The sequence below is a fragment of the Aythya marila genome (genome assembly GCF_965140915.1).
Source record: "Aythya marila genome assembly, chromosome: W".
Taxonomy (NCBI): Eukaryota; Metazoa; Chordata; class Aves; order Anseriformes; family Anatidae; genus Aythya; species Aythya marila.
This window is the reverse complement of record NC_139081.1, coordinates 2,002,771-2,028,558: the sequence shown is the minus strand read 5'-3', so window position 1 is coordinate 2,028,558 and position 25,788 is coordinate 2,002,771. Positions and strand designations below refer to the sequence as shown.

The 25,788-nt window shown below is 46.9% G+C and overlaps 1 protein-coding gene across 2 annotated transcripts in view; it reads right to left on the bottom strand.

The window, feature by feature from the left end:
• Positions 1–25,788, bottom strand: part of LOC309889438 (unconventional myosin-Vb-like) — a 73,295-nt gene that overhangs the window by 39,775 nt on the left and 7,732 nt on the right. For both annotated transcript variants that reach the window (XM_082782285.1, XM_082782284.1), the window contains exons 2-16: positions 25,077–25,187; positions 22,305–22,476; positions 20,626–20,770; positions 17,818–17,974; positions 17,210–17,353; positions 16,560–16,641; positions 15,231–15,338; positions 14,691–14,800; positions 13,185–13,450; positions 11,306–11,387; positions 9,705–9,845; positions 5,304–5,426; positions 3,999–4,082; positions 2,712–2,861; positions 2,337–2,434 (exon numbers count right to left, since the gene is read on the bottom strand). In XM_082782285.1, coding sequence (XP_082638411.1) covers positions 2,337–2,434; positions 2,712–2,861; positions 3,999–4,082; positions 5,304–5,426; positions 9,705–9,845; positions 11,306–11,387; positions 13,185–13,450; positions 14,691–14,800; positions 15,231–15,338; positions 16,560–16,641; positions 17,210–17,353; positions 17,818–17,974; positions 20,626–20,770; positions 22,305–22,476; positions 25,077–25,187 — 1,973 coding nt within the window. The remainder of the gene's footprint in view (positions 1–2,336; positions 2,435–2,711; positions 2,862–3,998; positions 4,083–5,303; positions 5,427–9,704; positions 9,846–11,305; positions 11,388–13,184; positions 13,451–14,690; positions 14,801–15,230; positions 15,339–16,559; positions 16,642–17,209; positions 17,354–17,817; positions 17,975–20,625; positions 20,771–22,304; positions 22,477–25,076; positions 25,188–25,788) is intronic.

The window sequence follows — 25,788 nt, the reverse complement described above, 5'->3', positions numbered from 1 at the left end:
AAAACAAGTAGGTAACAGGTCCCATGGGTTTGGAGACCGTTAAGTTTTCCAAGAAGAGTGATTTTTATGTTCTAGACTCGGGGCTTTGGTAGGGGTCACCTGAAAATTCAAGATATTTCGGCCCTCAGAGCTGCACTGGGTCTCCAGAAGGAGGGTGAGGATCAGAAACGGGGTTGCTTCAGGATTTATCCAGGCAAGGACTGAACACTTCTAAGGACAGAGGTTGCACAAGCAATTTTTTTTTTGTCTGAACCTCCAATCTCAACCTCTTATTTCAATTTGTGGCCACTGCCTCCTGTCCTTCCACCACAAACCTGGCTGCTGTTAAATGCATTCTTTTCTCCAGGCTCAATTATCTCATTTTAGAAAAAAAAAAAAAATGAAAGCTCCCATGAGCTGAAAAAAGTTGTGCTTTAGTCAGATAAGAAGGTCTCCATTTTTGCAGTGAATAATGAACATATAACATCAAGTACTCTGCGAGCTACAAGATAGCTTCAGTGCTAGCTCAGTGCAGCAACGCTGATGCTTCATTTCTCTAATTCTTCCTGGCACCGTGTATTTTTCAGCACAAGTGCCTATGAAATGCAGAATCCTTCACAGCCATCCCAGTATTTGCCAGATTTTTCCAGGCGTGAGTTTTCCGTCCGAACAAATGGTTTTATTCCAGTCACACGAAGGATGCGGATTCCTCAAGCTGGTGGCAGCGAGAGCAATGAAGAGTCAAGAAGCAAGAGTCAATAAAGCAATCCAGGATGGGTGAGGAGAAGAGCTCTGCCTTGAAGAAAAGCCCCAAGGATAAGATACCTGCACTACTGTGTTCTGGCTCATAAATGGGGAAGGGATGACCCAGAACATCCTCCACCATTTCCAGCACATCTTGGCTTCTGCAATGACGCTGGCTGCAGACAGTCCCCTGCATGCTCCTCCTGAACAACTCCTGTCTGTATTTTGGCTTGCCCTTCATTCCCAAAATCCTGAGCTTTGACAACCCTGACACACTGCTCGGACACAAACAGCATTATCCTCCCGGTGCTTGCTAACCTGAAGGTGCTAGAAGCACAACTACGTTCATTCAGACAATTTATTGCACCTTGACCACCAGGAGCTTGTGCATTTACAAAGGGATACTAACGATATGATCTTGAGCATCAGGTGAAAAAAACGAATTGGGAAGTTAAAGGCAAAAAAAAATGAAGAAGGATGGGCTGAAAGTTCAGCTGAGTAAGGAAATTGAGTCTTTGAAACACCCCCTGGAAAGGTTAAGCCAGTTCTCCTTGCAGTGCCTCTTTCAAGCTTGGAAAATATTTCCTTACCTCACCTAAAGAAAGTAACTGGAGTAAAATTGGAATCCCTGACAGCTAAGGTAGTGCTCTCCAGACCTGTTAACTCATCATCTAACGAGTCTGTTAAACATGAACCAGTTCCTTAGCATCTTCTAACCATTAATCCTGCTGCTTTTGCTGTTTGCAGGGGGAGAGGAGCCAAGCTGGGGAAGCTTCCTGGGGCCTGCCTGCACTCCGAGGTGGCTCCGTGCTCACCGGGAGCCTTCAGGCTGCATTGCATCAGCTGGAGGGAAATGCCTTCCTGATTATGACTTAGCTATAACCCTGCTTTCTGAAATGTCAGCACCTGCAGTTTACGGCAGCGCCTTTACAAGGAGATATATGAGGTCCCCGCGTACCAACGGCCAGGCTTTGCTGCACTTACAGGGAACAAAATCGGGTACAAATCCATTATCTAAGAGGTCAAGCGGGGCTACCAGCCAGTTGCTCGCAGCATTCACGGCTTGCAATGCGCCTCTGAACTGCAGAGAAAGATCAAGAGCAGCTTTCTGCTTCAGCTATTCCCTCACCTGGAAATCTGCCTGAAGTTGATGCAAGTCATGTTTTTTTGCTTTGGCCACGTTTATTTTGGAAGCACCGAGACGTTTTTGCTCACTTTACAAACCAGTTTGCAAGCACACCGCTCGTCCCCGCATTTTTATTTCTTTCTCTGCTGCTTCCCGGTGTTTGCTCCTATAACTATTTAAATCAAAGCAATTTGAAGATGAAATTGCGTCGAAGACCCTATGATTGCAAAGTGAGGATGTGCTGCAGCATACCCAGTATCTACAGAGCGTAAAAATGAATTCCTAGGGTCTGTTTTAGCCTCCATTTCAGGGGCAGGAGGAACACCCAACACTTGATGAAATCCAAGAGGAGAGATCCCAACAAACCGCTGGGACCTTCCAGTTACGGAACCAAATTACGAAGGGCGATCTCTTTAGGAAAAGAGAGCCCAAAACACTCTCGTTGCTACATAACTGGGCACGTTTGCCCATCCGAAAGGCCACTCACTTGAACGGGAGCTTCTCGTCATTCGGCTTGATGCAGCGCACGTAGTGCGGGGTGGTGGCGTTCAGGGTCTCCATGAGCAAGTGCAGCGAGTTGCGGAACTGAAAAACAAAAAAAAAAACAACACACTTTTAGGAGGGATGAAGGCACCGCAGAAGCTTTTTCTCAAAGCAGAACCTCCCTATTCTTAATTTATGAGCACTGTGATACAAGTCCAGTGCCTTTAAGCAGTGTCTCAGCTCCTTCTAGTCAAGATGTTTCAAGTCTGCTCTTCCAAGAAACTGCTAGAAAGTGTACAAAATACGGCAGCCAAATGGGTCCATCCTACAATATGGGTCACAGGAAAGTCTCCTCACTCGACCGGCCCGCTCGCGTTACCTGGTGCCCCACCGTCTTCTTGTGCTCCTTATTGGCAGCTTTGATCACTGGCCTGGCCGAACGGACGTTGATTTTGGACGTCCCCTTCCCCAAGGAGGTGGCGGACGCAGCATCCTTCTCGTCTTGGAACAAGTCTGCTACCATCTGGTACTGAAAGGCAAGACAAGGACTGAGCACCCGGGGCACTGCTCTTTGCTGAACGAACCCACCCGAGATGCGTTGTTTGATGGGTTTTACCCATCTTAAAGCAGAAAGGGAAGGAAAAAGCAATCAAGTGAAAGCAATTCTTGTATTCCAAGATTCAAAATACCTCCTCTGTGCACAGCTGTGAGCATCATCCCTAGGGAAAAAGACATCGATCCAAAGCGAAAGGGACAGATCCTTCCTTCCCAACGGGCAGAGTCAAAAGTGCTGGTGCCCATTCGTAATCACAGAGGACTGAAATATCTCCTAACAGCACGCCCACATGCTTTCGATCAGTATTCACATCATTTTCCCTAATTCGAAGGACATCAGCTCTCAACTGCTCTGGCTGACCAGCGCCAGCGAAACCAATTAGCTGCTGTATCAAAAGTCCTTTCTGCCCTCTTGTTGACTGCGCTAATTGCGTTCCTAATTAGCGGGATGCAATTCCACCTTGGTGGGAGCTCCTCATCAGCGATGCGCTTGCTGGCAGGGAGGTGTTGAAGTCCTTGACAAGCGCAAGTGACTGCGCTCCCCCTTGCCTGCTCATCACCTTAGTGGGAATGCAAAGATAAATGCAGGGGGGAAAAAAAAAAATCAGTCAAACCCCCATCAGACACCACAGCAAGCTCAGCACTGGCTAAATGATTTATCACACAGCATTAATTATTCCCGCAGGTTACCTGGAGTTTCTAGGAAGCCCTAATAACGCACAGCTTTTACCCTGGGAAAGCTGTAAGCTTCCTGAGGAAAAAAATCAAAGCTTTTGATTTGGGTATCGTTAAAGCCCAGTTTCAGCTTTAAAAGACTTGCATCTGCCCCCGTGGATGAGAAAAATGCACGTCTTGCTATCCTTGTATGAATTCATCACTGAGAGCCAGGGCAAGCCGCTGACAACTCTCAATTTCCCATTCTCATTTCCCATTTCTCTTATCCCGACGAGAACCAACTCCTGCTTGAAATGCTCCTAAAAAACTCTTCTAGTGCAGGAGGGACAGCGAGCGTGGTCATCGATACGTGTAAAGCTGGTAATATTACTGATTGGGAAAAGCAGCAGCACCAAAAGCTTCAGCCAAGACCGCTGCCCCGACGGGCTGCACTTACCTGACTGGCTTTCAGGATGTTGATCTGCTCCTCGTACACCGTGTCCCTGTTTTTCTCCAGAAATCCCTCGCACTGGTACTCCACCTAGCATGGGACAAAGGGAAAAAAAAAAAAAAAAAGCCCAGAGGTCGCACTCTGCCCACCCAAAACCCGACAGCGCAGCTGCAAGGCGCTCTGCCCACAGCCCACCTGAAAAACCCGAGGGCAGGGGAACGGACAGAACCTGAAGGTTGCTTTTTATTAAAGAAAATGGATCTGAATGACAACAAAATCCTCTGCACAAACACAGACTGCTTTAAATCATCAAATTGCTCTGGATGCAGCTGCGCTTCCACTCAAGCCGGCGGTAGAAATGCAAGGATTATCAGTCCCTCAACAGGACGTTTCGTTTAAAAGGCTCCTTGCAAGTCAATCAATGAACCCGAAAAGATCTCCTAGCTGCGTTTCCCGTAGGTCTCTTGGTTTTCGGCTTGCAGAGGGTTGGGGGAACACAAAGGGTTTTGAGAAGGAAGAGGGAAACTTTTGTTTCCTTTTTAAAAAAATAACATTTTAAGTCAGCCGAAATAACTTATCACAAAGCTGACAGGCGACACCTGCAAAGAAATATTGGTTTTGAAGTGTATGTGTGCAAAATCACGTGTCTAAGGAAAGGAAAATAGGAGCCTTCGTCATGAAAAGTGCCCCTCGCATCCCAGGTGACAGAGAAGCTCCTGCAAGGGATTGCGGCACCTGCACATCGCGTGGCTCCTCTGGCACGTCCCCAGGCTGCTTTTTCATTTCCCTTTCAGACACGGGTGTGTTTGGATAACTCCCAGCTGCCAGGATTCTTCTTTGAGTGATTTAACATGCCTGGTTTTCAATATAGCTGGAGCCCATGGATGAGACCCTAAAGCTTCAGCCCCCAGGATTTGGAGATGCACGAGGAGCGTCTTCTCCTCCAAAGGGTGGGACCTGCCACATGGGCACCTCTTGCACTCCTCCCCACCACCTTTCCCCTCTGCTCCCAGCTCCTGCTCTTCAAAAATAACTCCCCCTGCCAATATAATTGCAGCGAAGCTGCCCTAACAGGAACTCATTTCACTGCAGCGTTGAGAAAGGGGATTTTCCCCTCCTGGAGACAAATGCTTAGTGAGAAAGCTCAGAGGTTGAAGTCCTCCAAGCTGATCCGGATCAGCGGCGAGGTTACCAGCAACTGGGCATCCCTCTCACCAAAAAAAAAAAAAAAAAAAAGCATCTCGCTGCTTCTGTAATTTTCTTCTTTCCAGGCGTGCCCTTCACATCCTGCACCCCAGCACCAGCGGTTACCTTATCTGCGAAGTGCAGGACGATGAAGGAGATGTTGGACATGCGGGGCTTCTGGAAGTGCTGGCTGCCCCCGTGCCGGTCGTACAGCTTCTGCGCCCAGTTCTGGTCAGTGCCTTTGGGAACCTGAACGGGGATGGAAAGACCAAAATCTTTGACCCAAAATCTACGGGGGGGCTTCATCCCATCCCTCCTGCCCCCCACATCGCTGCAAGAGCAGCACTCACACGTATTTTTAATAAAAAAAAAAGGTCCCACCACATTATTCATGTTAGAAAAAGCTGTTGGAAGAGAAGAGTCAGGCAATGTTTAAAATTGGATAGGACAAAGCTGATAAAACACAAAACAATTGCGCAGAGTCAGGAAAAGCTCTGATCATCCATCAGATCTTTATATGGACCTTTGTAAGAAAAATGACCAAGGAAATAGGAGCGGCAAGCAAGAAGGACAACTGGAGGCAGATGATGAATATTTCCTTATGCTTCTCTGAAGCCCAAACCTGCCAGAAGGGGACCCAGGAACAAGCTGTTCCTGCCCACTCCATCGGCGAGAAATGGGATCCCAGAACTATTTTCATACTTTCCAGTTGTAAACGTAGCCAATTGTTATGTATAGATCACATATAAATATTCAAAAGCATTTATTTATGCAATTATGCGCGTTTTAGTGATGCAAGGTTGATGTGCATATTTAAACTACGCAGCTATATAAATGCAGATTTTTTATTTCTTTATCTTTAACATATTTATTTGCATTATAATTGATGCAAACACCCTCTCTGGAGTATTTATTAGGCTCTCTGGGACCGAGCCACGGGTGCAGTGCGGGAATATCGCAGCCACCTGAGCTGCCGGGCTCTGTGAAAAGCAGATTTACCTTGCTCCAGCTCTCTTCCAGGCCAGCCACTCTGCTGAGAAACCTGCTTATCTCAGAGACGAACTTCAAAAGCTTCCCTCCTGCCTCCTGGAAAGAGGGTTTCACCGCTTCCACGCCACTCCCTGCTCACCGTTGTGCAGCCTGGGTATTTTTAGCTGCCTGAGAAGCACCTGATAGGGGCCGAATCCTGGCCAACATCACCTCCTGTCCTCATACACCATCCTCCGAGCTGCCAGGAGCTGGTGCAACCCACCCCAAACCTAGCCATTGAAGCCAGGGGCAGTGCCTAGGCTCGAACCTGACCCCTTATTTTCAGAGGCATCCCATGGTTAAGAACCTACCCTGACCACGAGGCAGCTGAGGAGGTGTTTGGAGCTGCTTTGACTGCAAGGTGAGATTCCCACCACTACCACCTCCATCAGGAGGACCAGATAAGCACTGGAGGTCCATTAAAACAATATTCAAATCCCACTCTTAAAACACAAATTCTTTAAATTTTTGTTTTTATCCCTTCTACATATGTTAAATCCTGGAAAGAGCCTCCCTCCGTGCTCCGGAGCCACGTGTATCTGCTCGTGGAGCAGAAATCCCCCCCCGGATCAAACCGCCTGGTGGGGAAAGGCGACGTGCTGGTTTCTGATGTTCAAGAACCTAACGAGGCAAGACAAGGAAAACGCATTTGCTCAGATCCCCGAGTTCACAGCAGCGCGGAGAGACAAGCAGGGCTGATAGCTGGTCCATTAGAAGCAGCCCTCATGCTTCTAACACTCGACAGAAGGACACGGGGAAGGTTAAAGATCATCTTTTGAGCAGAATTAGAAGACGCATTTGGGACGTCAACAGCATAATGCGATGGCAACGTGCCACAAAACACAAAAAGGGAGCTACAAGGGAGTTTGAGAACATGCAGGAGCTCACAGCTTTGGTTAGACACGTCCTCCTCTAGCAGCCTCAGGGTCACACCACAGCTCAGCAGAAAGAATTTCACCGAGATTCATCATAAATACCAGGATGCAGACATCGGGATTGACACGTCAACCTTCCCAACCAGCCTGCTCCTGATCAAACCCCTTTAAATGGGGTCATGCGGAATTTTTATCCGTGATTTTTTTCCATTCCCATCCCAACAGGATAGATAAAAGCAAGAAAGTAGGGGGACACCTTCCAGAGAAACCTGGCTACCCACGGCAACTCCAAACAGCACTTGAATGATGCTTGGGAAGCGTGTGGAGGATGGATAGCACTCACAGCAAGGGGTTTCTTGCTTTTCTTAGCTTGAAAACCAATAAACTTCATCCAGCTTTGATGCAGAGACCCTGCTGCATTTCTTAGAGAATTTTCTATTTCCTCCAAGGATAAGTTAAGTCTCTTGAAAATCAGTCTGGACACAGCTCCTCCTCTCCAGGGCACTGAAGTCACTCTTCACATGATCCCTCCAACCTCAAAGCCTTCAAAGCCTTCCTGGGGAGTCCGCTGTCCTCTCCAAAGTCAGCACAGCGAGGACAACCAGGCACTAAAGCTGTCCCAGATATCCAGAGCAAGTCTTCTACATGCCTTCCTAACTGAAAAAAAGCAAAACCAAGAGCTCCTAAAAGCACCAGGTCCAGGCAAGTGACTCTCCAGTGCATAAAATTGGCACAAGACTCTTTGAGGACTCCAAAGTCGCTTAACAGAGGAAAAAGGGTCACAATTTCATGGAGAAATAAGGCTTCCTGGGCAGACCATGGACATAACTTCCAGGGGAGGTTTAGATTGGATATTAGGAAGAACTTCTTTACCAAAAGGGTTGTGAGGCATTGGGATGGGCTGCCCAGGGAAGCGGTGGAGTCACCATCCCTGGAGGTCTTTAAAAGACGTTTAGATGTAGAGCTCGGTGATATGGTTTAGTGGTAGGTCAGAGGTTGGAGTCAGTGATCTTGGAGGTCTCTTCCAACCTAGGTGATTCTGTGATAACTAGAGGTTGGACCAAATGATCTCCAGATGCCACCTCCAACACCAATAACTCTACGACAACTTCCAACTCATAAGACCACAAAGTTGTCTAAAAAAAAAAAAAAAAGTACACACTACATAGCTTAAAGCCCTCTGTTTTTACAGAGCCAGAGGGTTTTATCATTTCCTTTCATGAGATAAGTTGAGTCCCTATAACTCCAATTATGATTCGAGAGCCTTCTCTTTTCTTGCTGATTACCATTTCTATTGTTCCTGGGTCCCTTCTCCAGATGGTGACAAGTCTCTCATTACCCATCAAAGGTCTAGGACCTTCGTTAGCTGAACTTCTTCAGCACAGAGCCAGCCACCCCCTTTCTAACCTCCCATTAAAAATAAATACCCAAAAATCCATACAGCAAAGCAAGAACTCTAGCGACAAACCCTCCGCCTTTTGCGCTAATGCTTCATTATGTTACCAGGACCCCCCTCGATGCCATTTCGGTCCCGGAGTACATTTACAGGCTGCTGTACGTGCTTAACGAGGTGACTTGCAATTATCCTAATTGTAGCGCTGCCCCCGTCTCTCTGCAGGGCTGCGGCAGAAGCTGCCGGGCTCCTTCGCGACGGCACGGCGAGCCCACGGAAAGGTGAAGTGGTGCTGTGGGGGTGAAGGTTTCCATCTAGAAACCAGTGCTTTTGGTTGACAGCTTGTTGAAATTTTTATAAAGCTGGAGAAGGGTTGAGGGTTATTATAAAAGAGCCGATTAGAGGGCCCGTAATAAGTGCCTGTGACTAATTGCAGCATAACCCGGTGACAGGTAAATACCAAGATAATTGGAGTTTGATCTTGGGAGTGAGGAAGGGGGGGGGGTGTGGATGATGTGTTTCACATGTTTTTGGTCAAAAAGGCACATGTGAAAGAAGTGATAGGCAGATTTTACAGCAAAGTTGCCCGTGTTACTGCCGTTGCATAGAAATTGCTGCAACACCACAAGCAACTTCAGAGAGCTGAAGAAGAAGCCTATGCAGCAGGACTCCTACAGGTCATCCCAGGTCCCATTTTTCTACCCCAAAGGAGCACAGAGGACAAGCATTTTCCGTCTTCTGCAAAACAGACACATCGTCGCCTTCAGCAAGTCGCTGTTAAGTGGCTGATGTCCCTCAAGGACACGTGGTTAACCAAACAGAAGACCCTCCCAGGTGCACTTTGCCCATGCACCAAGGGCCACAGAAACACAAATTCCAGAGTCTGAAGTCTAAATACCATTGCCTTTACCCAAATAGCTGTCACGAGAAAACTCGATTTTCCCTTGGGACAAGACAAACGTCGAGGCAAGGAGGAACTCCAGCTCCTGAACAACACTGAGGGAATAAAGAGTTGCAAGCAAGGGCTGTCCCTGGGCCAGGAGCATGAGCCCTGGCATCACATGGTGAGATCAGGCACCCAGGTTAACCAAATGGTGCTAAAGCAAAGCAAATGCCAACAGCCTACCCAAGCCATGAACGCTTGAACACGTTCACACTTTGTAAAATACCATAGGTAAAGCCCTTCTTTAATAACATCTTATAAAAATAAAGAGGATTTGTCCTCTCTACCTTGCACTCTTCATCCAGTAGGTCCAAGATCCCAAGCTTTGCCTCTATGAGGTCTATGCAGGGCTGGTTATCGTAGAAGTCGATGAGAGTCCAAGGGATTCCCTCCTTCATGTACTCCTCTTGTTCCAGCTTGAACACGTGCTGAGGTTGGACAAACCACAGAGTTAGTGACTGTGACCCCAGCCCCTTCCCCCTTTGCCCATTTGTCCCCATCTGAGCAAAGCTTTCCTTCAGTGCTTCAACAATTCATAGAAACCAGCTTCTGGCAAGGAAAACCTAAGTATTATGCTAGGAAACCATGAGGCGGGAAGAAAAAAGCACTTTTTTCAGTTGAAAACTACTGAAACTCTCAGTACACTCAGGTGGAAGCCATATATGGGTATGGCATTGAAATACAAATGTTGGGCTTCTCAAAATCCCTCTCTCCTGGTGCTCCACTGATGAAACCAGTGACCTGCAGCAGATTCACAAGCTGGGACCAAGCCAGGGCTGAGCACTTGTGCCCTGATGCGTGAGCAGAGTTTCCCAAAATGTACCCATCGTCCTAGAGGAGATATCAGCATCGGTATCTGACCGTCTCAGGAACATTTCCACTGCAGATTATTTAAAAAAAAAAAAAAAAAAATCAAATCTTTGCCTGGCTTATATATCTCAGACCTCTGCACAAGCAGATAATTTGTCTGTGGCTATTTCTGAGATACTCTAAGCACATTTAAAAAAAAAAAAAATCAAATGCATTTTTTCTTCAAAGATAGCTTTTTAAAATCTCTTCAAACATATCATCTGTGAGTTTGAATTTATAAGCTTCAGAAGTGATCATTGGACATACTAAGAAAGATATGAATAGTGCAAATACAATCCCTAATTTACTTCTCATTTTTAGGAGCAGTGATCTGATGCATTAGATATCTCAAAAAATGTTCGTGTCTGTGCATATGATACAGGTCCAAAGTGCCAAACTACCCCCATAGCTGCTCAAACTTAACAAGTTTTGCCTCATAGCCTGAAAATAGCAGTAATTTTTTTCCCTGCTTACAGCAAAAGCAGATGACGACCCCTTAATGGATTTATTTTCAGTGCAGGTAGGTGCTTGTATCTAATAAAACAGAAGAATCTCAGGGGGTTTTGTGTCACGAGAAAAATGGGAAGTGTGTCCAGTCCTAGAGTCTCAGAGTTTTAGTTGCAGTGGTTTAAGAGACACTTCATGGGAAGGTTTCCACTGGAAATCCAGACTCAGCACAAGACCAAAAAAGTTTAGCACAGGTGAGGACTGAAACTATGCAAAAATAAAAAAATGAATAAGGGGGAAAAGCACAAACTTTCTATCTGTTCAAAAACCAGTGGAGCTCTGCAAAAGCCACTTACAAGTCTGCTACCAGTATCCATCTTATAAACCAACCAAGCATCGTTTTCGACTTGATCTGAATATTTAGTGCAATTCCTTAGAATAATCATTGCCCAGGAGATGGTATCACAGGGACCGCACGCATGCTGGCCATGAATTCTTGTCAGGCTGCAGATAAATGCCATTAAGTGGAAGCCAGCCGTGCCTTGATGAATTTTCTGCTAAGTTCTTTGGAAAATTTCCAAGCCGACCTTACCGAGTTGAACTGCTGCTGGAGCTTCTCGTTGGCGTAGTTGATACAGAACTGTTCGAAGCTATTCACTTCAAAAGTTTCAAACCTGCAAAGCAATGAATAAATCAGCAGGAAGCACTGCTTCATCTAAAAATCTACTTTACTCTGCAACAGCATCATCTGTGTGACAGGGAAGGCCGGTTAGCCACCCGTCTCTTCACGTCGCTCGCATCCCAGATCTACATTTTAGTCCTCGTTCCCCAAAATATCGCCACAACTCAAGGGATTCAAGAGGTTTAAGGGTGTATCAGATATTTGGTACAATCATAGCCTCTTGCCCATCAGGCAGCAGTGCTGAAGGAGGTAAGAAATCTAACAGCATCTCTTGGGAAAAATAATATTAAATATCAAGTCCAAATATATTTCCTGCATAAGCGACGGAGTAGCTGCTATTTTAAGGGAGCCAACACATTATTTTCCGTGTAATTCAATGGAGCACAGGAGATATTAAATTCATAATTATAGCCTCAGCGTTGCAGCCCTGGTAGCACAAACACTGGATACATGTGAGCAAAAGACCCCTCGAAGGCAGAACTGGAGCTTCCAGCTCCAGCTCCAACACGTTCTTCACAGGGCAGCTTGGGGGAGCTGGGCTTGCTGTTATAAAAGGGCATTTTTCAGCTACCACGGGGAATTATGTTATTTCTAAGGCGCAGTGGGGAGGAGAGAGAGGGGAGGTCTTTGAAAAATGCCTGTAAGGATTAACCTAAGGGAAAAAGTGGCAAAGCTCTCCGTGCTAAATGAATAAGCTGCTGCAGTGATTAATGTGCTGCGAAGTAATTGCTCAGGTAATAGGTGCTGTAAGAGCCAGAAAAAAAGAAGTCTTAAAAGCACTGAATTAAGCCCTTTTTGCCCTCAAAAAATAAACGGTGGCTAGTACTTTCCAGGGCCAAGACCTGCTATCCCCACGAAGCAATTATCAAACAGTCATTGCCAGGTGTAACGTCCATAAAATGCATCAGCCCTTGGAGAAATGAAGTGCAAAAAAAGGGAGAAAGGAGCAGGGTTGTTTTTTTTTTAAGGACCTTTTTTTTTTTTTTTTTTTTTAAGGTTGAACTCCCCATCCCAAAAGCCAGCAACCGTAGAAACCCTACGTGGTATTTCATGCAGAGGAATTCCAGTAACTCAACTGGTATTGCAGCCACAGAAGCTTTCTGTAGCTGGCCCAGAACCCCTTGGGCAGGATTTCATTGGGAATTTCAGGTTTACCTGGGTTTGACAGACTGTACGAGGAGTCTGCAATTAGGTGATGTGGGGTTGAGAAAGCACGGCAACGGGTCAGGGAGCAGATCCTGGAGTGGCTACAGCTTGTCCATCCCACCCCACCTCCAAAATAGGGGTAACCAAGCATCTCAGTATGTTAAGGGATCACAGTGGGTCACTACTGCCCCACTGCTCCCTTTTCATTGCTCCCCAAAGGGACAGAAAGGGGACAAGGTTGAAGAGGGAATAAACCCAGGAGGCCTCTTTCCTTGTGCACCCCACAACTGGAAAGTCCCCGTCTCCCCACAGCGACCCCAGCACAGGAGCCTGTCTGTCCCCACATCTTCACCCTTCAGCCCAGCTCTTCTTTAGGCTTGAACATCATTGAATGGTGCAGGAGAGAAATCCTGAAAGCCAGTGCTGAAGGAGGTCTGAACACCCACTTTTGGGGTCAGGGTTGCACAATCTAAAGCAGAAACAGGTGAAACTGCCAACTGCACTTCACGACTGTGCTTTTTTCCACCCCTTTCTATTATTCTTATCCCCTCCTGCAAGCCAAGGTCGAGGATGCTCTGCCAGAAGGGTGAAATACATCAAAGAGTGCTCGTTTTGGGGCCTCGGAAGCGGAAAGCAGGCCTACCCATAGATGTCGAGCACGCCGATGAAGGAGTGCTGCTTGACGGTGGTGTGCAGGGCCTTGTTGATGTGCTGCACGATCCAGCCGAAGAGCTGGGCGTAGATGTGCTTGGCCAGGGCGTTCCTGGCGTTGACCACCTGCTGCATGGACATGCTCTTCACGTAGGTCTCAGCCGTGGTGACCAGCTTGCGGTGGCAAAGCCAGTGCTGCATCTGGCCCTGCTCCACGCCCAGCAAGCCGCAGAAGTGGTTCAAGTGCTCGTCTTCGCTCTGCGGGCAAGCAGAAGGCAAGAGGAGCGGGGGCTGACTCTTCCAACCCAAGATTTGGAGAGGAGAGGCCACCCTCTGCCCACCGTACCACCCACACGCGCCTCCCAACCCGAAAACCATCCTTCAGCAAGCCCCCTGATAGGCCTTAGGCATGCAATACCTCTTACGGACTAACTCAATTTTTGAATAACAAACCTGTAAAATTGGCATTACCAGAAGGCACCATTTTACATGATCAATGAAATGAAAAGCAAACAATTTTCTCCAGTGCATTCTATTTTTTTCCCCCCAATAAAGCACGGCGGTGGGGAGGCTTTATTATGCTAAGGCGGCACTTTTGGACAAGGAGAAATCAATTTCCCTCTAACTCGGTTTAATAATATCTATCAAAAGAAAGGCAATTATTTCCCGTTAGATACTTGTTTGTACGGAAGGGTTTGAGAATGGGGAGCAAAATGCATTTTAAAATACCTCTGGGGTGGTTTTTTGCTGCAATACATTTTGGACCCCGGATTCCAAGTCATAACAGGGTTCATTTAATACCACACAGTTCCATCTGAAGGCAATTAAACACCATGAACTCCATTACACAACTCAACCTCGGTGGAGCAGGCCAGTTTTACATATCCATACGACTAAATACCAGGCAAATTACCCCCAGCATCCCGCTAATTGCACGCCGCATTATCTCAAGGGTAACGCTAAAACGTGTGCAGAGCCCATTTAAATACTTTAATTAGGAACAAACGACCCAGTCTGGGATGCAATGATAATTGATAGGACAGTGCTCTCCGTATCATCTCTTTATTTATTTATTTTTAACCCTGAGCCAACACACAGAAAGGGAAAAATCCCTGCTAAGGCATCTTTCAACTTATTTATTCTTGTTAATTAATTGAAATACTTGGCAGCTTGTGCCACCCTCCCTTGAGTCCTGGATCCTGGTGGCTTTGCCAGTAGGAACGTGGTTGTAGGAAATTGATTTTTCCTTCCCAGTATGGCATGCACCAAGACTTTTAAGAAAGCCAAAAAGCGGATTTGGGACACACCGAGGCAAACAGCCTTTGTATTGCTTATGGGCAGGCTAAAGAGGAGAAATGAGGCACCATTTCCCAAGAAAAAATGGATCAGCCAGGAAATAATGCCAGGAGGAAAAGGAATGGTGACAAAAGGGCACAGCACACCCGGCACGGGCTGATGGACGAGCACACAAAGCTCCCCACTCCCACTGGTGACCTACCGACATGCTACAGGCCTCGCCGTCCCGCTCCGACTGAATTTCCAGATTTCCTAGGTGCAGGATGGCAGCGATTATCCTAAAAATGGCCATCTGGTGAGACTCCTTCACTCCTAGGGGAGCAATCAACAGCTGGTTTTCACGACAAAACGACACGAACTGCAATTTTCCGTTCATTTTGAAGCCCTCGTGGTGCTTTATTCCTGCCTGGGCTACTGATTTTGTGTCCCAACAAACTCATCCTCACCCCATGGCTCCGAAACAACAGCTCAGATGCCAGAGGAGCCCCTCGCGTGCTGTTATTTCTTTACAGACACGGTTGTATCAAAGCATTTTGGCCACTGTTGTGAACGTGCACAAAGCCAAAGATGCTGCTTGGCGTTAATTAACTGGAGGTGAGCCAGGCTGGGGCAGAGACAAGCCCCCAAATCTGACATTTTGGCAACACCTTCAGGAGTAGATCAAAAGAAAGATGGAGGAGATGGATTTTTTTCAGGCAAAATACCGAGACTGCTGCTGGGAAGCCTCCAAGCAGCCCCTTACCGAGCAGGGTGAAGGCGTGCCTGGTTTTCTCCAAGTCATCAGCATCGTCCACGCCGTCGATAGATGTGCTGCCTCCCTGAGAAGTGTAGAAAAAGTCTTCAGCACAGGCTGAAAGAGAAGAAATGAAAAAGCCTCAGCGAGCAGCACTCGCCCACCGCAGCTGCTTTGCCTCATCCCCAGCCTGCTGGATCAAAGCTTTCATCTGACTTAGGAGCTGCCTACCTTTATCTCCTACTTTTGATACATTTTTTAAATAGTTTTAAATATTTTTACCTACTCGTGACAGCTTCAAGTATTTTAGCACCTTCTCAGCATAATGCCTCGGACACAGGGGGCAAAGGGCATGGAGAGACGCCAGCAGAGTCAGCATCCGTGACCCCATCCAAGCATCCATGCCCTACAAAGTTATTTCAGGGCAATATCAGGCTTGGAAAGGGCGCTGTGATGCACGCCAGCTCCCACGTGCTAAGTCACAGATTTACTTGCCAGCTTAAAATTCAACTCTTTGGCACATCTCGTGCATCGCCCTACCTGAAGAACCAGCTTACTGGATCGCTTTGCTGGGCTCAGGTAAATTTAGAGACTCTTTTTCCAGCATTTTGCAATATAAACCAGGGAAACAGCAGTTCTTTGTGTGTGTGAGACTCCGAGGAGAAGCATCAGATCCCGCTTTTGATATGGGAAAGCAAACATCCTGCTCCGTTTAGTAAAAAGGGGAGAAAACACCGAAGACAGAGCTTGATGTTTTTGCAGAGAATCATTTCTTTTTTTGCGTTTTAAGCAAATGCAGAAGCAGCGTGGAAAAGCACAGCTGGAGACTACACACACCGACATCATCAAATTTTGAGTAGAAATGATGCTAAAAGGCTTCTCCTCCAGACAAGTGCCCCATGGGACAGCAGCCCCGTGCCCACCGCCTCCTGCGGTGCCAGCTGTTGCCATTTCTCCTTCTCCCTTGAGAGCTGAGGTTGAGAGCTGCACAGCAGCATCAAGCCCCCCTGGGTGATGCAGCAGGGAGCTCTCCTTTTTTAAAAAGCCACCTTGAAAGACTCGGATTTCTACCGGCGGCTTGTGCTTGTGAAATCACAGCGGGGAAATGGGACAAAAACAAAGAAAAAAAGGCACAACAACTCGGGATGCGTCCCGGGTTAACCATTGACAGCGGATCTGGGAGGTTAACAGACTCAAAGGACAAAAGTGCTCCTGCCAAGAAGCTGGCCGGATCAACCCATGCTCAGGCTTCGTTTAAAACACAGATCTTTACAAATTTCTAACCCCGCCGTGCTTTCCTGTCGCCCTGGGACAGCACGAGGAGGTGGAAATACTCACTGAGTCCAAGGTCTTTGAACTCTGGGAGACTCGCCGAGGCACAAAGCTGATAGAAGATGTGGTAGTTGCGCTCGTCCTCCGCCTGTGGGGGGCAAACAATGAGCTAATGGGGGGAGAAGAGGTTGCAGCATTTTTTTCCCAACCTTCAGGATGAAGGAGAGGGGCTTTCTCCGCTGACTGACACGTTTATGAGCATTATATGCGATATCTGCCTGCAGTAATGCAAACCTGGGAGGGATGTCTTGCATTAATCCCACCTAACGAATCCATAGAGCGGCCTCTGGGAAGGTGTGGAGATGAAAGATTGGAGGAAAAGAGAAAGAAAAAAAAAAGAGCAGACTGGCTTCTAGGATTGCTTGCGCTGACAAATGGGGCTATCAGTACAACCGTGGAGCTCAAATAACTTCTGCATTTCAAAGAAGGAATGCCATGAAATACTGATTGTATGAAATACTGATCATTTCAGGAAAAATTAAACCCCCCAAAAAAAAAGTCTTGGGACATTTTGCCGATATCTCACAGTTGAATTTAGACTCCAAAACCGACACGCAATCAAATGTTCCCGCAGCAAGGTGACTTGCTTAACGCAAAGAGAAGATCCAGACTATTGAATTCCCTGAGCACAGCCCCCGAAAGAAAGGTCTCCTCACCTGGAACACGACTCTGGATTTTTCCAACAGGTACGTCCTCATGTTGGCACCGATGATGTGGTATCTTTTATCGAAGCCGATCTGAATGTACTTCCCAAAGCGACTGCTGTTGTCGTTCCTCGTTGTTTTCGCATTCCCAATCGCCTGCGTGACACGAAATTAAACGTTAAATTTGCAATCAGCTTTGCATAAATAGTCACGGGAGGATTTGAGGAAATCCCTCTCCCAGCAGCAGAAGGAAGAGCACTGGGAGCTGATGAAGGAGCGGTGTGGCTTAGGGGAAGACCTCTCTTGCTGTACAAATGCTCATTTTTGTCACCGTGTGTTTTAATTCCACAAAAATCCTGGCAAAACCACGTTTTCAGTGATTCCACCACCAACATCCAAAGAGCCACAGTGCTCCTATTTCGCCTTACAGGACACCCACGCCCTCCTTCACCACCAGCTTTATCCAGGCCCTCTGGAGAGGCTCTGCAGCCACAGGCTGGGCTCCTCCCCAGCAAAACCCAGTGGCCACGGCCTCTCTGCACAGTTCTTGACATTTTAGACACATCAGGAGAGAAACGGGGATCACTACGAGCAGCACAGAGGGAAATTTCAGCTTTTACCTCCATAATTGGGCTCGACGCGAGGACTTTGGCTTCAATATTGGTCTCGCTGGCAGAGCCACCGACGGTCGCGAAGAAGCGCATGGCATATTTGGCAGAGACCGTCTTTCCAGCACCCGACTCCCCGCTCACGATGATGGACTGGTTCTTCTCGTCCCTGTGGCACCAGAGAAGAAAAACTTTCGTAAATCAATCTGTCCTCGTGTTGATAAAACATTCACATCACGCCATCAGCCTCCGTCTTCACGTGCCTCCGCCTCCCTTGCCTTAGAAAATTGTGATGCCTCTCAGCTAAAGCGTAAAAGACACCCTAAACACCTCCAGAACATCACCAAGTGTTCACAGAGACACCAGGAGATGAAACCCTGCACCCTAAAATTAGGAAATAGCTGAAGTCATTTGATCCCCTGTGCAATTAAATAAACAGGGAAGTCTGGACTCTTTCAGTGCTGGACTTCTTGCCTAGAAGTCACTTGGTAATTATTGCTTCTTACCCTTCTCTGACATCTCAGCAGGACTGCCCAAGTTCGCACATTTCGGGGAACTTGGCCCCAGGCTTTTTCCTTTGAGCCAGAAGATGAAAACCACACCAGGCAGGGAGTCTCTTCACTTGAATGAAGCCAATAAAGCTCAAAAGAGCAGAATTATGCATTATTTAGCATCCAATCAGCACTGCCACCAGGTAACATTTCGTACCCCGGGCTTCTTTTTAATCTAGGATTCATAATTAAGGCTTTTTGTTACCAATTTTGACATTTTTCCATGCCTTTTCAGATACAAGAGCGTGACTGGTTGGAACAAGAGCGTGACTGGTTGGAGGAGGCCAAGATCAGTTCCACCTGGGGAGCTCATTCAGCGGTGTGGTTCCTTCCTCCCTCTGGCTTGTCTCACTCAAAACTCAAAACATTCCCCAAAAGACACCAAACCCAGTGATAAAACCCATGGCCAGGACGTTGTACAAGGGTTTGAGCCCCAGGACAGTGATGCTTTCTACCACCAGCAGCACTCGACTGGTGAGAAGAGATGGAGGATATCTTGGTGCACGTGGATGCAACCAAGAGCCTTTGGAAATATTTTTGAAGTATTCTCCAGACCTAAGTCATATCGGAACTCTTCCATTCTTGTCTCCATTCTTTTCTCTTTCGAAAGCCATCGCTAGAGCTTTAAGCCAACTGCTGAACAACTTCATCTCAATCTCAGCAGTGAGAGCAAAGCCACTCACACTAAAAACCTTAAAGAGGGAAAAAAAAAAAAAAAAAAAAGAATATCTGAAGCAAACGAGGGCAGAGCCAGACCCCGGGAGCAATTATCAGGGTCAATCCCTGCCCGACACTAATTCTCCGCGTCGCGGCGTGAGTCAATGACTCGCCGCATCTCCGCCGGAGAAGTGATGTTTAACCTCCTTCCTGGATGCTCTGAGGATTAGTGGCCATAAAGCAAGGGGAAGATTAAAAACGTTTTAAGTACGCCGTTCAAATTGAGCCTGACCACAACAAGAACACCCTTAAAGCCCCGAAGTGGGGACTGAAAGCACGTGTCAGTGTTAAATTGCATGGATAGCAGTATATAAAAATGTAAGGATTTCGTACAATTGCATTGCACTTCCCCAAATGATGATAACAGCAAGGAAATAAACTGAGATCGCCAACCCTGCCTTCAAACAAAAGGACAGAAGTTGCCCATTTTTAAGATAAACAGCCCCCAAAGACCCTATGCATTCACCTAGGTCTTTTTTTGTGCAGTATCTTCAATAAATAGCATGAGTTACCTCCACAGTTTTTTATTTTTTATTTTTTTTTATGTTTTGGGGGGTAGATAACCCTTTTATACAGTGCTTTTTGCAGATGGGGGAGGAAAAAGAATTTCCTCCATCGGCAACCCACACCCACAAAGGATCTGAAATCCCTCGTGGCTCGTTTCAGCACCTTCTCCCCAGGCAGCTGGAAATGCAGCAAGGAAAATCCTGCTTGCTCCAGCTAGCTGCGTAGGAATTTTCTGCAAAACGCCGACCTGTCTCCACTCTGTCCATGAATTCCTGGGGGCGCACAAGGAAGATGACCTTCTCCTGGGATTTATGCTTTGCAAGAGGTTTTGGGGTGAAGAACGCGGCTCTTCTTCGTCCTCAACGAACAAGGTCGGCGGTTCCTCAGTGTGCAGTCTCGAGTGAGTTGCCAAAAACTCACCTTTTATCAGCTACCTGATACCCAGATGCTCTTTTTTGAGTTGGGATTGCAATGGGCAGATCTCTCCTTCAGTCCCTGGGAAGCATCACCTGCAGTCTCTCCTTCTTCATACCCTACTTGGATAAGGTGCATCCAGCTTTTTCTGCAAATCCTGTGGTCCTACACCACTCCTGTGCTTGTGGGATAACTCTCCCAAAGCTTCACCCCCTCCTCCCCGTCCCACCTCTAACCCCAAGCAGCAGACATCCCCCTTGGTGGACATCATGTAATCACGTGAAAATTAAGACAACCCAAAGAAGTGATGGTTTCACACCAATTTAACACGCTCAGAGGCCTCAGTCCTGCCCAGGCACTCATAGTCCCACCATGCTCACGTGCATCCCAGCTGCCTAAAGCAGATCATGGCTTATCTGATAAGAGCAAAATCCCACATCTGTCCTCAGCAACACGATAAATACGGAAATAAAGCAAAACACTGCATCCATCTGGGGAAGGCGCTGCTTTTGCGGACCCGTAAATATCTCCAGGTACCACCAAAGGTGCCTCCTAACTCAAAACCGTGCATTTGCCACGTTTAATTCCCTATTTTTGATCCGACTGTGGGATCTGACTGAGCAGCCCTCACCTGGCCATCTGCTTATAGGCTTCCTCTGCCACCGCAAAGATGTGGGGATCCATGTCCCCCATGTTCTGGCCGCTGTAGGCATAGATGACATCTTGCTCGTAGATCGGCAGCTGCTCGTAGGGATTGATGGCCACGAGGACAATGCCTTAGAAGAGATAAATACACAGATAGGTTACAAAGCAAGCCTGGAGTTAATGCTTCAGGCTTTACAGGGCTTGCCTTAGTTGTTTCAATTGATTTTTTTTTTTTTTTTTTTTAATACGATGCTTGGGGAAAAGAAATGAGAAAGGAATGGGAAAGACTCCTAGTTCTTATCTCGGCATCTCCATCAAAGTGCTGCGATTTGATAGCAAGGGAATAAGCTGCAGGATAGCTACAGAGGAGGCACATGAAACTGGTGAGAAAAATGAATAGAAAATAGAAAATGAATAGAAAATAATCTCCGTTGTGCAAAGGCGGACTTTCTCCTGGCTTAACGTCTTTTCAAGGGCAGTGCTCTACAGAAACGTGCCAAGCATTTCCTCAACAACCCTACAATGCACCACCTCATGACAGCTGTACATGCCCTGCCACGCAAACTGATTCTTGGGGAATCTTTAATCTGCAGCACTGTGAGCAAAATGATCTCAAGTGCCAGCAAAAGGGTTCAATATTCGATATTCTCCTGCTTAACTGCAGAAAACTGGCTGAGTCAGCTTTTTTTTTTTTCCTAATTTTATTTTTATTATAAGGGTTGCGAGCTGTTGCTATCCATCCACAGGTAACTGCTGCCTCGAATGATTTTGGCAGGCCTCTCTCCCCAGGGATGACAAAGCCAAGTTTGCAGCTGGCCTCCTCGTGCTCTGAATTTTAGAGTCTGATGACCCCAAAAATCATCAAGAAAAGGTGTGTCTTGCAGTCTTTTCCACCCACACGCTGCTAACCTCTGCCATCAACACTCATTTTCTTTGGAGATCACAAATGCTGGATGGAAAGGTCTCCAGAAAGGAGCTTCTCTTGCAGAAAAAAAAATAATGCTCGGCAACGCCACTAACAAAACATCATTATTGTCTGCTCTTCCGTAACGTAATTACAGAATTACGTTCTGTAATTCTTCTCATGACTGGATAAATTGTGCAATTTTCTGGGACACCAAATCCCATAGATCTGGTCCCCGTTATAAACCCGTTACAGCAGGAAACTCTCTTTTGGGAGGGAAACACGCCATGGACATGGAGTTGGATGACATCTTCCTGGCACGTTGCTGTTCTCCCATGGTTTGATAGGTCCTACTTTTTCTCCACAGACCTCCAAATTGGCCTCAAAGTCATCTAACAAGGCTTTTCCACCAAGAATCGTGTACTATGTCCCCTGTCCCCAGATATGTATAACCCAAAACTTGTTGGCCACACGCGTGCTTCCCACCCACCCCAAACTCACAGTCCTGGACCTTACTCACGGCACAGCCTCTTGCTCATGGTGTGAAGAGGTTTCTGAGTAGTTGTGCTCTAACCTGCTGCTTTCCAGGAGATAAACACATGGTCTGGACACTTGGACGTCCTCAAACATCAATTTTCAGAGAGCAGCCTTCACCCCAGCGGGGCGTTACGTGCTATATGACCAACTTATCCGAGGAAGAAGAGTTTGGAAAGGAGCCTTTAGCCTACAAGACCTGGACACGGCCCCACCACGATACTCACCACAGTACGTGTAGATGTGGTTGGACTCGAGGAACCTGACTTTGAGGTTGTGGAGGACCGCAGGTTCGTGCAGGTAGCTGAGGGCCGTCAGGTCATTCTCTCCCACCAGGATATCGGGGTTGCGGAGGAAAGGCAGCTCATTGCCTTGGAGGTCAATGGGGTACTCGTAGAGCTGAAGAGACACGCATGAGGGACGTGAGAACACAAAAACCGACAGCTCCTTTAATATCTTATAATTTATCCAAGGATAACTCCAGCTTGAGAAAATGCAATGCCTGTACCTTCTACTTTAACTGTAATTAAAGACTTTCGATGTTAGATGCTACAGGAACCTGGATGATCCAGAAAAGAAACCCCTTTGCTAAAGAGCTTGGAGATGACCATGGCCAACAGATGGTCTTAGGAGACAGGGATGGTCCAGAAACTCCAACCCGAGCACACCTGGGTTGTTTTCAGGCCAGGCTTGGGGCAAAAAGCCTTTGGCCAGTAACAGGAACCATAAAGAAAACCCCAGCTGATCCAAGCATCTTCATGCTCTTTGAAGGACAGCCTCGTTTCGGAATAAACCACATTCTTCCCAGCAGCATGATTTCTCAGCTCATCTTTAATTCAGGCTACGTTAATACTCAAATCCTTGCACCCCTTCAGGCGGAGAAGGACAGGGAGAAGCAGAGTCCCTGCTGCTTCAATTTCTGCAGAGCCGGGTGATAACGTTGAAGCATACGGCTGCCCATATGCCAAGTACTCCTGGCCCAGCCCCAAACGAGCAGCAGAGCCACCAACTAAAGAAAAAAGTGTATTTTTTTTTCTCCCTTTGCAGTGGAGTAAATAAATCAGTGTCTCAGGAAGGGGTCCCCACGCTCAGCTCCCAGCCAAAGGGAGAAATCCAGTTTGCAAGCAGAAGGAAACCACCACTGGATCGCTGCCTAAGTCAACTGCACAAGGATCACCCCACGTACACAAGGACAGGCTCACACGACGTGTTTGAAGATCTCAGGCTGGTTTTGTACTCTAATCCCACGCAGCCGAGGCCAATCTTCAAGAGTTTGCACTCAGCCTCCCATCTTAATGGCAAGCACACCAGGGATCCCCTGTGATATTTAAAACTGAGCTGGTCGTTGGGAAGGAGCACGCTGTATGCAGCCAGCAGCCACAAAACGCGTGAAAATTCACTTAAAATGCAAGGACAAAAGGGAAGCATTAACCTGTTGGGTAATACATGTTGGCTGTCAGGAATAAAAGGCTTGCTTTCAACAGCTTTGACTCCCCTGAAGTTATTTATACTCTGAATTTTTTTTTTTATCTAATGCACACCTGCACGGTTCCCCTTCGGTGATGCTCTCCAGCCCAACTCAATGTGGATCCAGGCAGGGCTTTGTGGGGAAAAGCATTAAGAAGGTGTTGCAGGAATTATTAAAGGAAATAGCTCCTGTATCCCTTCACATCTTGTTTGACAGAAACAGATGTGATCCAACCAAAAAAAAAAACTGCTCTGACTCAAGGTACAACACAACGTCGAGTGACAGGTACAAGGTTTAAAACAAAAAGCTACGTGTTACAGTTGAAAACCACAAAATAACTTGGAGGAAAGACTTCAATTTAATAACCTAAACTCAACTTCAGCTCTAAAAGAGATAAAGGGGACAGGAGGCTGAACTGGCACGTGCGGATGCTGGGCTTTGACGTGCTTTTTGGTTGCAGACAACCCACCGACGTGCCTCCTGCTGGAAAGAGAAAATGGGGAGGACAACGAGCACGGCAGGGACTGACCCCAACAGAGCCAAAGCACGCCAGGCACGCATTTCACCACAAATCCCTTCCTTTTCAAGCCCAGCGCGCTGACGTCCTGCAACTGGCCCGCGTTTGCTGCTCTGAAAGCAAAATTGTTTTGAAGAGCAGCCTAATCAAGCGTGCCTCATTCCTGCTCTCCGTCTTCCCATTAAATCCTTCAGGAAAAAGTATTCCCCGCGTGGAAACGGGCGGCTGGCACGGGAGGTGAGTTGCTCACTGTTCTCAGAGCATTTCTAAATTGGAGAAAGCGACCTCTCTCTTAAAATGTTTTAGCTACAGAGCAGGTCATCTGTTATATGATAAAGGAAACCCTGCTTGCTCAGTGAGGAAAGCTGGTTTAGGTGAGGTTCTTCACGAAAATACTCGTTTTTCTTCATCCAGGTGGGATGCACCTCGTGGCAGGTACATGGCACGTCTTCCCCTTCCCAAAAAACACCCAAATCCCCCTGGTGAACTCCGCGTGCAGCCCCTATAATTATAGGATGTCCCAGCCCATGAGCTCTGGGAGGTGGACAGACAGCAGCCACTGTGCCCCAGCCTCTGTCCTGCTTATTATTACACGTAAAGAATAAATATAGGCCCCGAAAAAAGTATTTTTTTGAATGTAGGATCATGTCCTGTTTGATTTTCCGTCGGTAGCCAGTCTCAAGGAGGTGCCACCAGCCTCGCTCCTTCCAATTTGCTCAGCAGCAAAACCCCAGAGCCTGATATTCCTAACAACATCTCTGCCGCTACATAAAAATAAAATTGCTCTGCTATCACAGCTTTGCCAGAGGCTGAAAGGAGTTGAGGGGGGTCAAAGGCTTTTCTCGCAGCCTCCTCTAACACAAGCAGGGGAGAGCTTCAAGAGCTGAGGCAGGGAGAAGCATATAAAATGTTTTCTGAAAAATGTGAGATGGCTCAGGCTTTTTTTTTTTTTTCCCCACCCATTAATTTGAGAGTTTCAATTACCGAAGAGAATAACAACGTTCAAAAGCTTACAGTTTCATCTTCAAGCTTCAGCTGGAGGCTTTTATCTCCCTCTTTGTAATCCTTGATAATTTCGGCCGATTTCCAAACTTCGTCGGGGTCAGGAATCCAAACCCTGGTGTACTGCAGAGGGGGAGAAAGAAAGAAAAGCTCAAAGACGGGGAAAAAAAAAATAATAAAAGCTCGAAACATCAAGAAATTAAGTCAGAAATAAATTAATTCCCCACGGACACAATCCACCACTCATTGTAAAGTCAGAGCTGCTAAAACATTGTGTCAGCCTGGAAATAAAAGTCCTAATTTGAGGTTTGGGGGTAAATTATAAGCCAGCAGTCTGATTTCCAAGCAGATTTTCAATCAGGTCTCTCCCGGACAAGGTATACAACTGGCTTGCTACCAACAAAGCAGGGTACAAACTCAAGGTAAGCAGGGAATTTAATTTCCAAGCCCCTTTGAGAAGCTTTTTATGAAACGCTGCAATTCCAACTTCAATAAATACTCTGCCCTGGCAGCCTTAAAAGTTCCCCCCTGTGCCAAAGAAATAACCAGTGGGGGGCCGAGACCTCAAATATTTGCTCAAAACACAAGAGTTTGGGGCAAATCCAGGCGATGCCGACAGCGTTGCAAAACAGAGGGGTTTGGTCCTTGTCTTAAAACATTAAATAATATGTAAATATAGCAAATACCCCCGGGTGGTATGGCCAGGAGCCCTGTTTTTCACCTT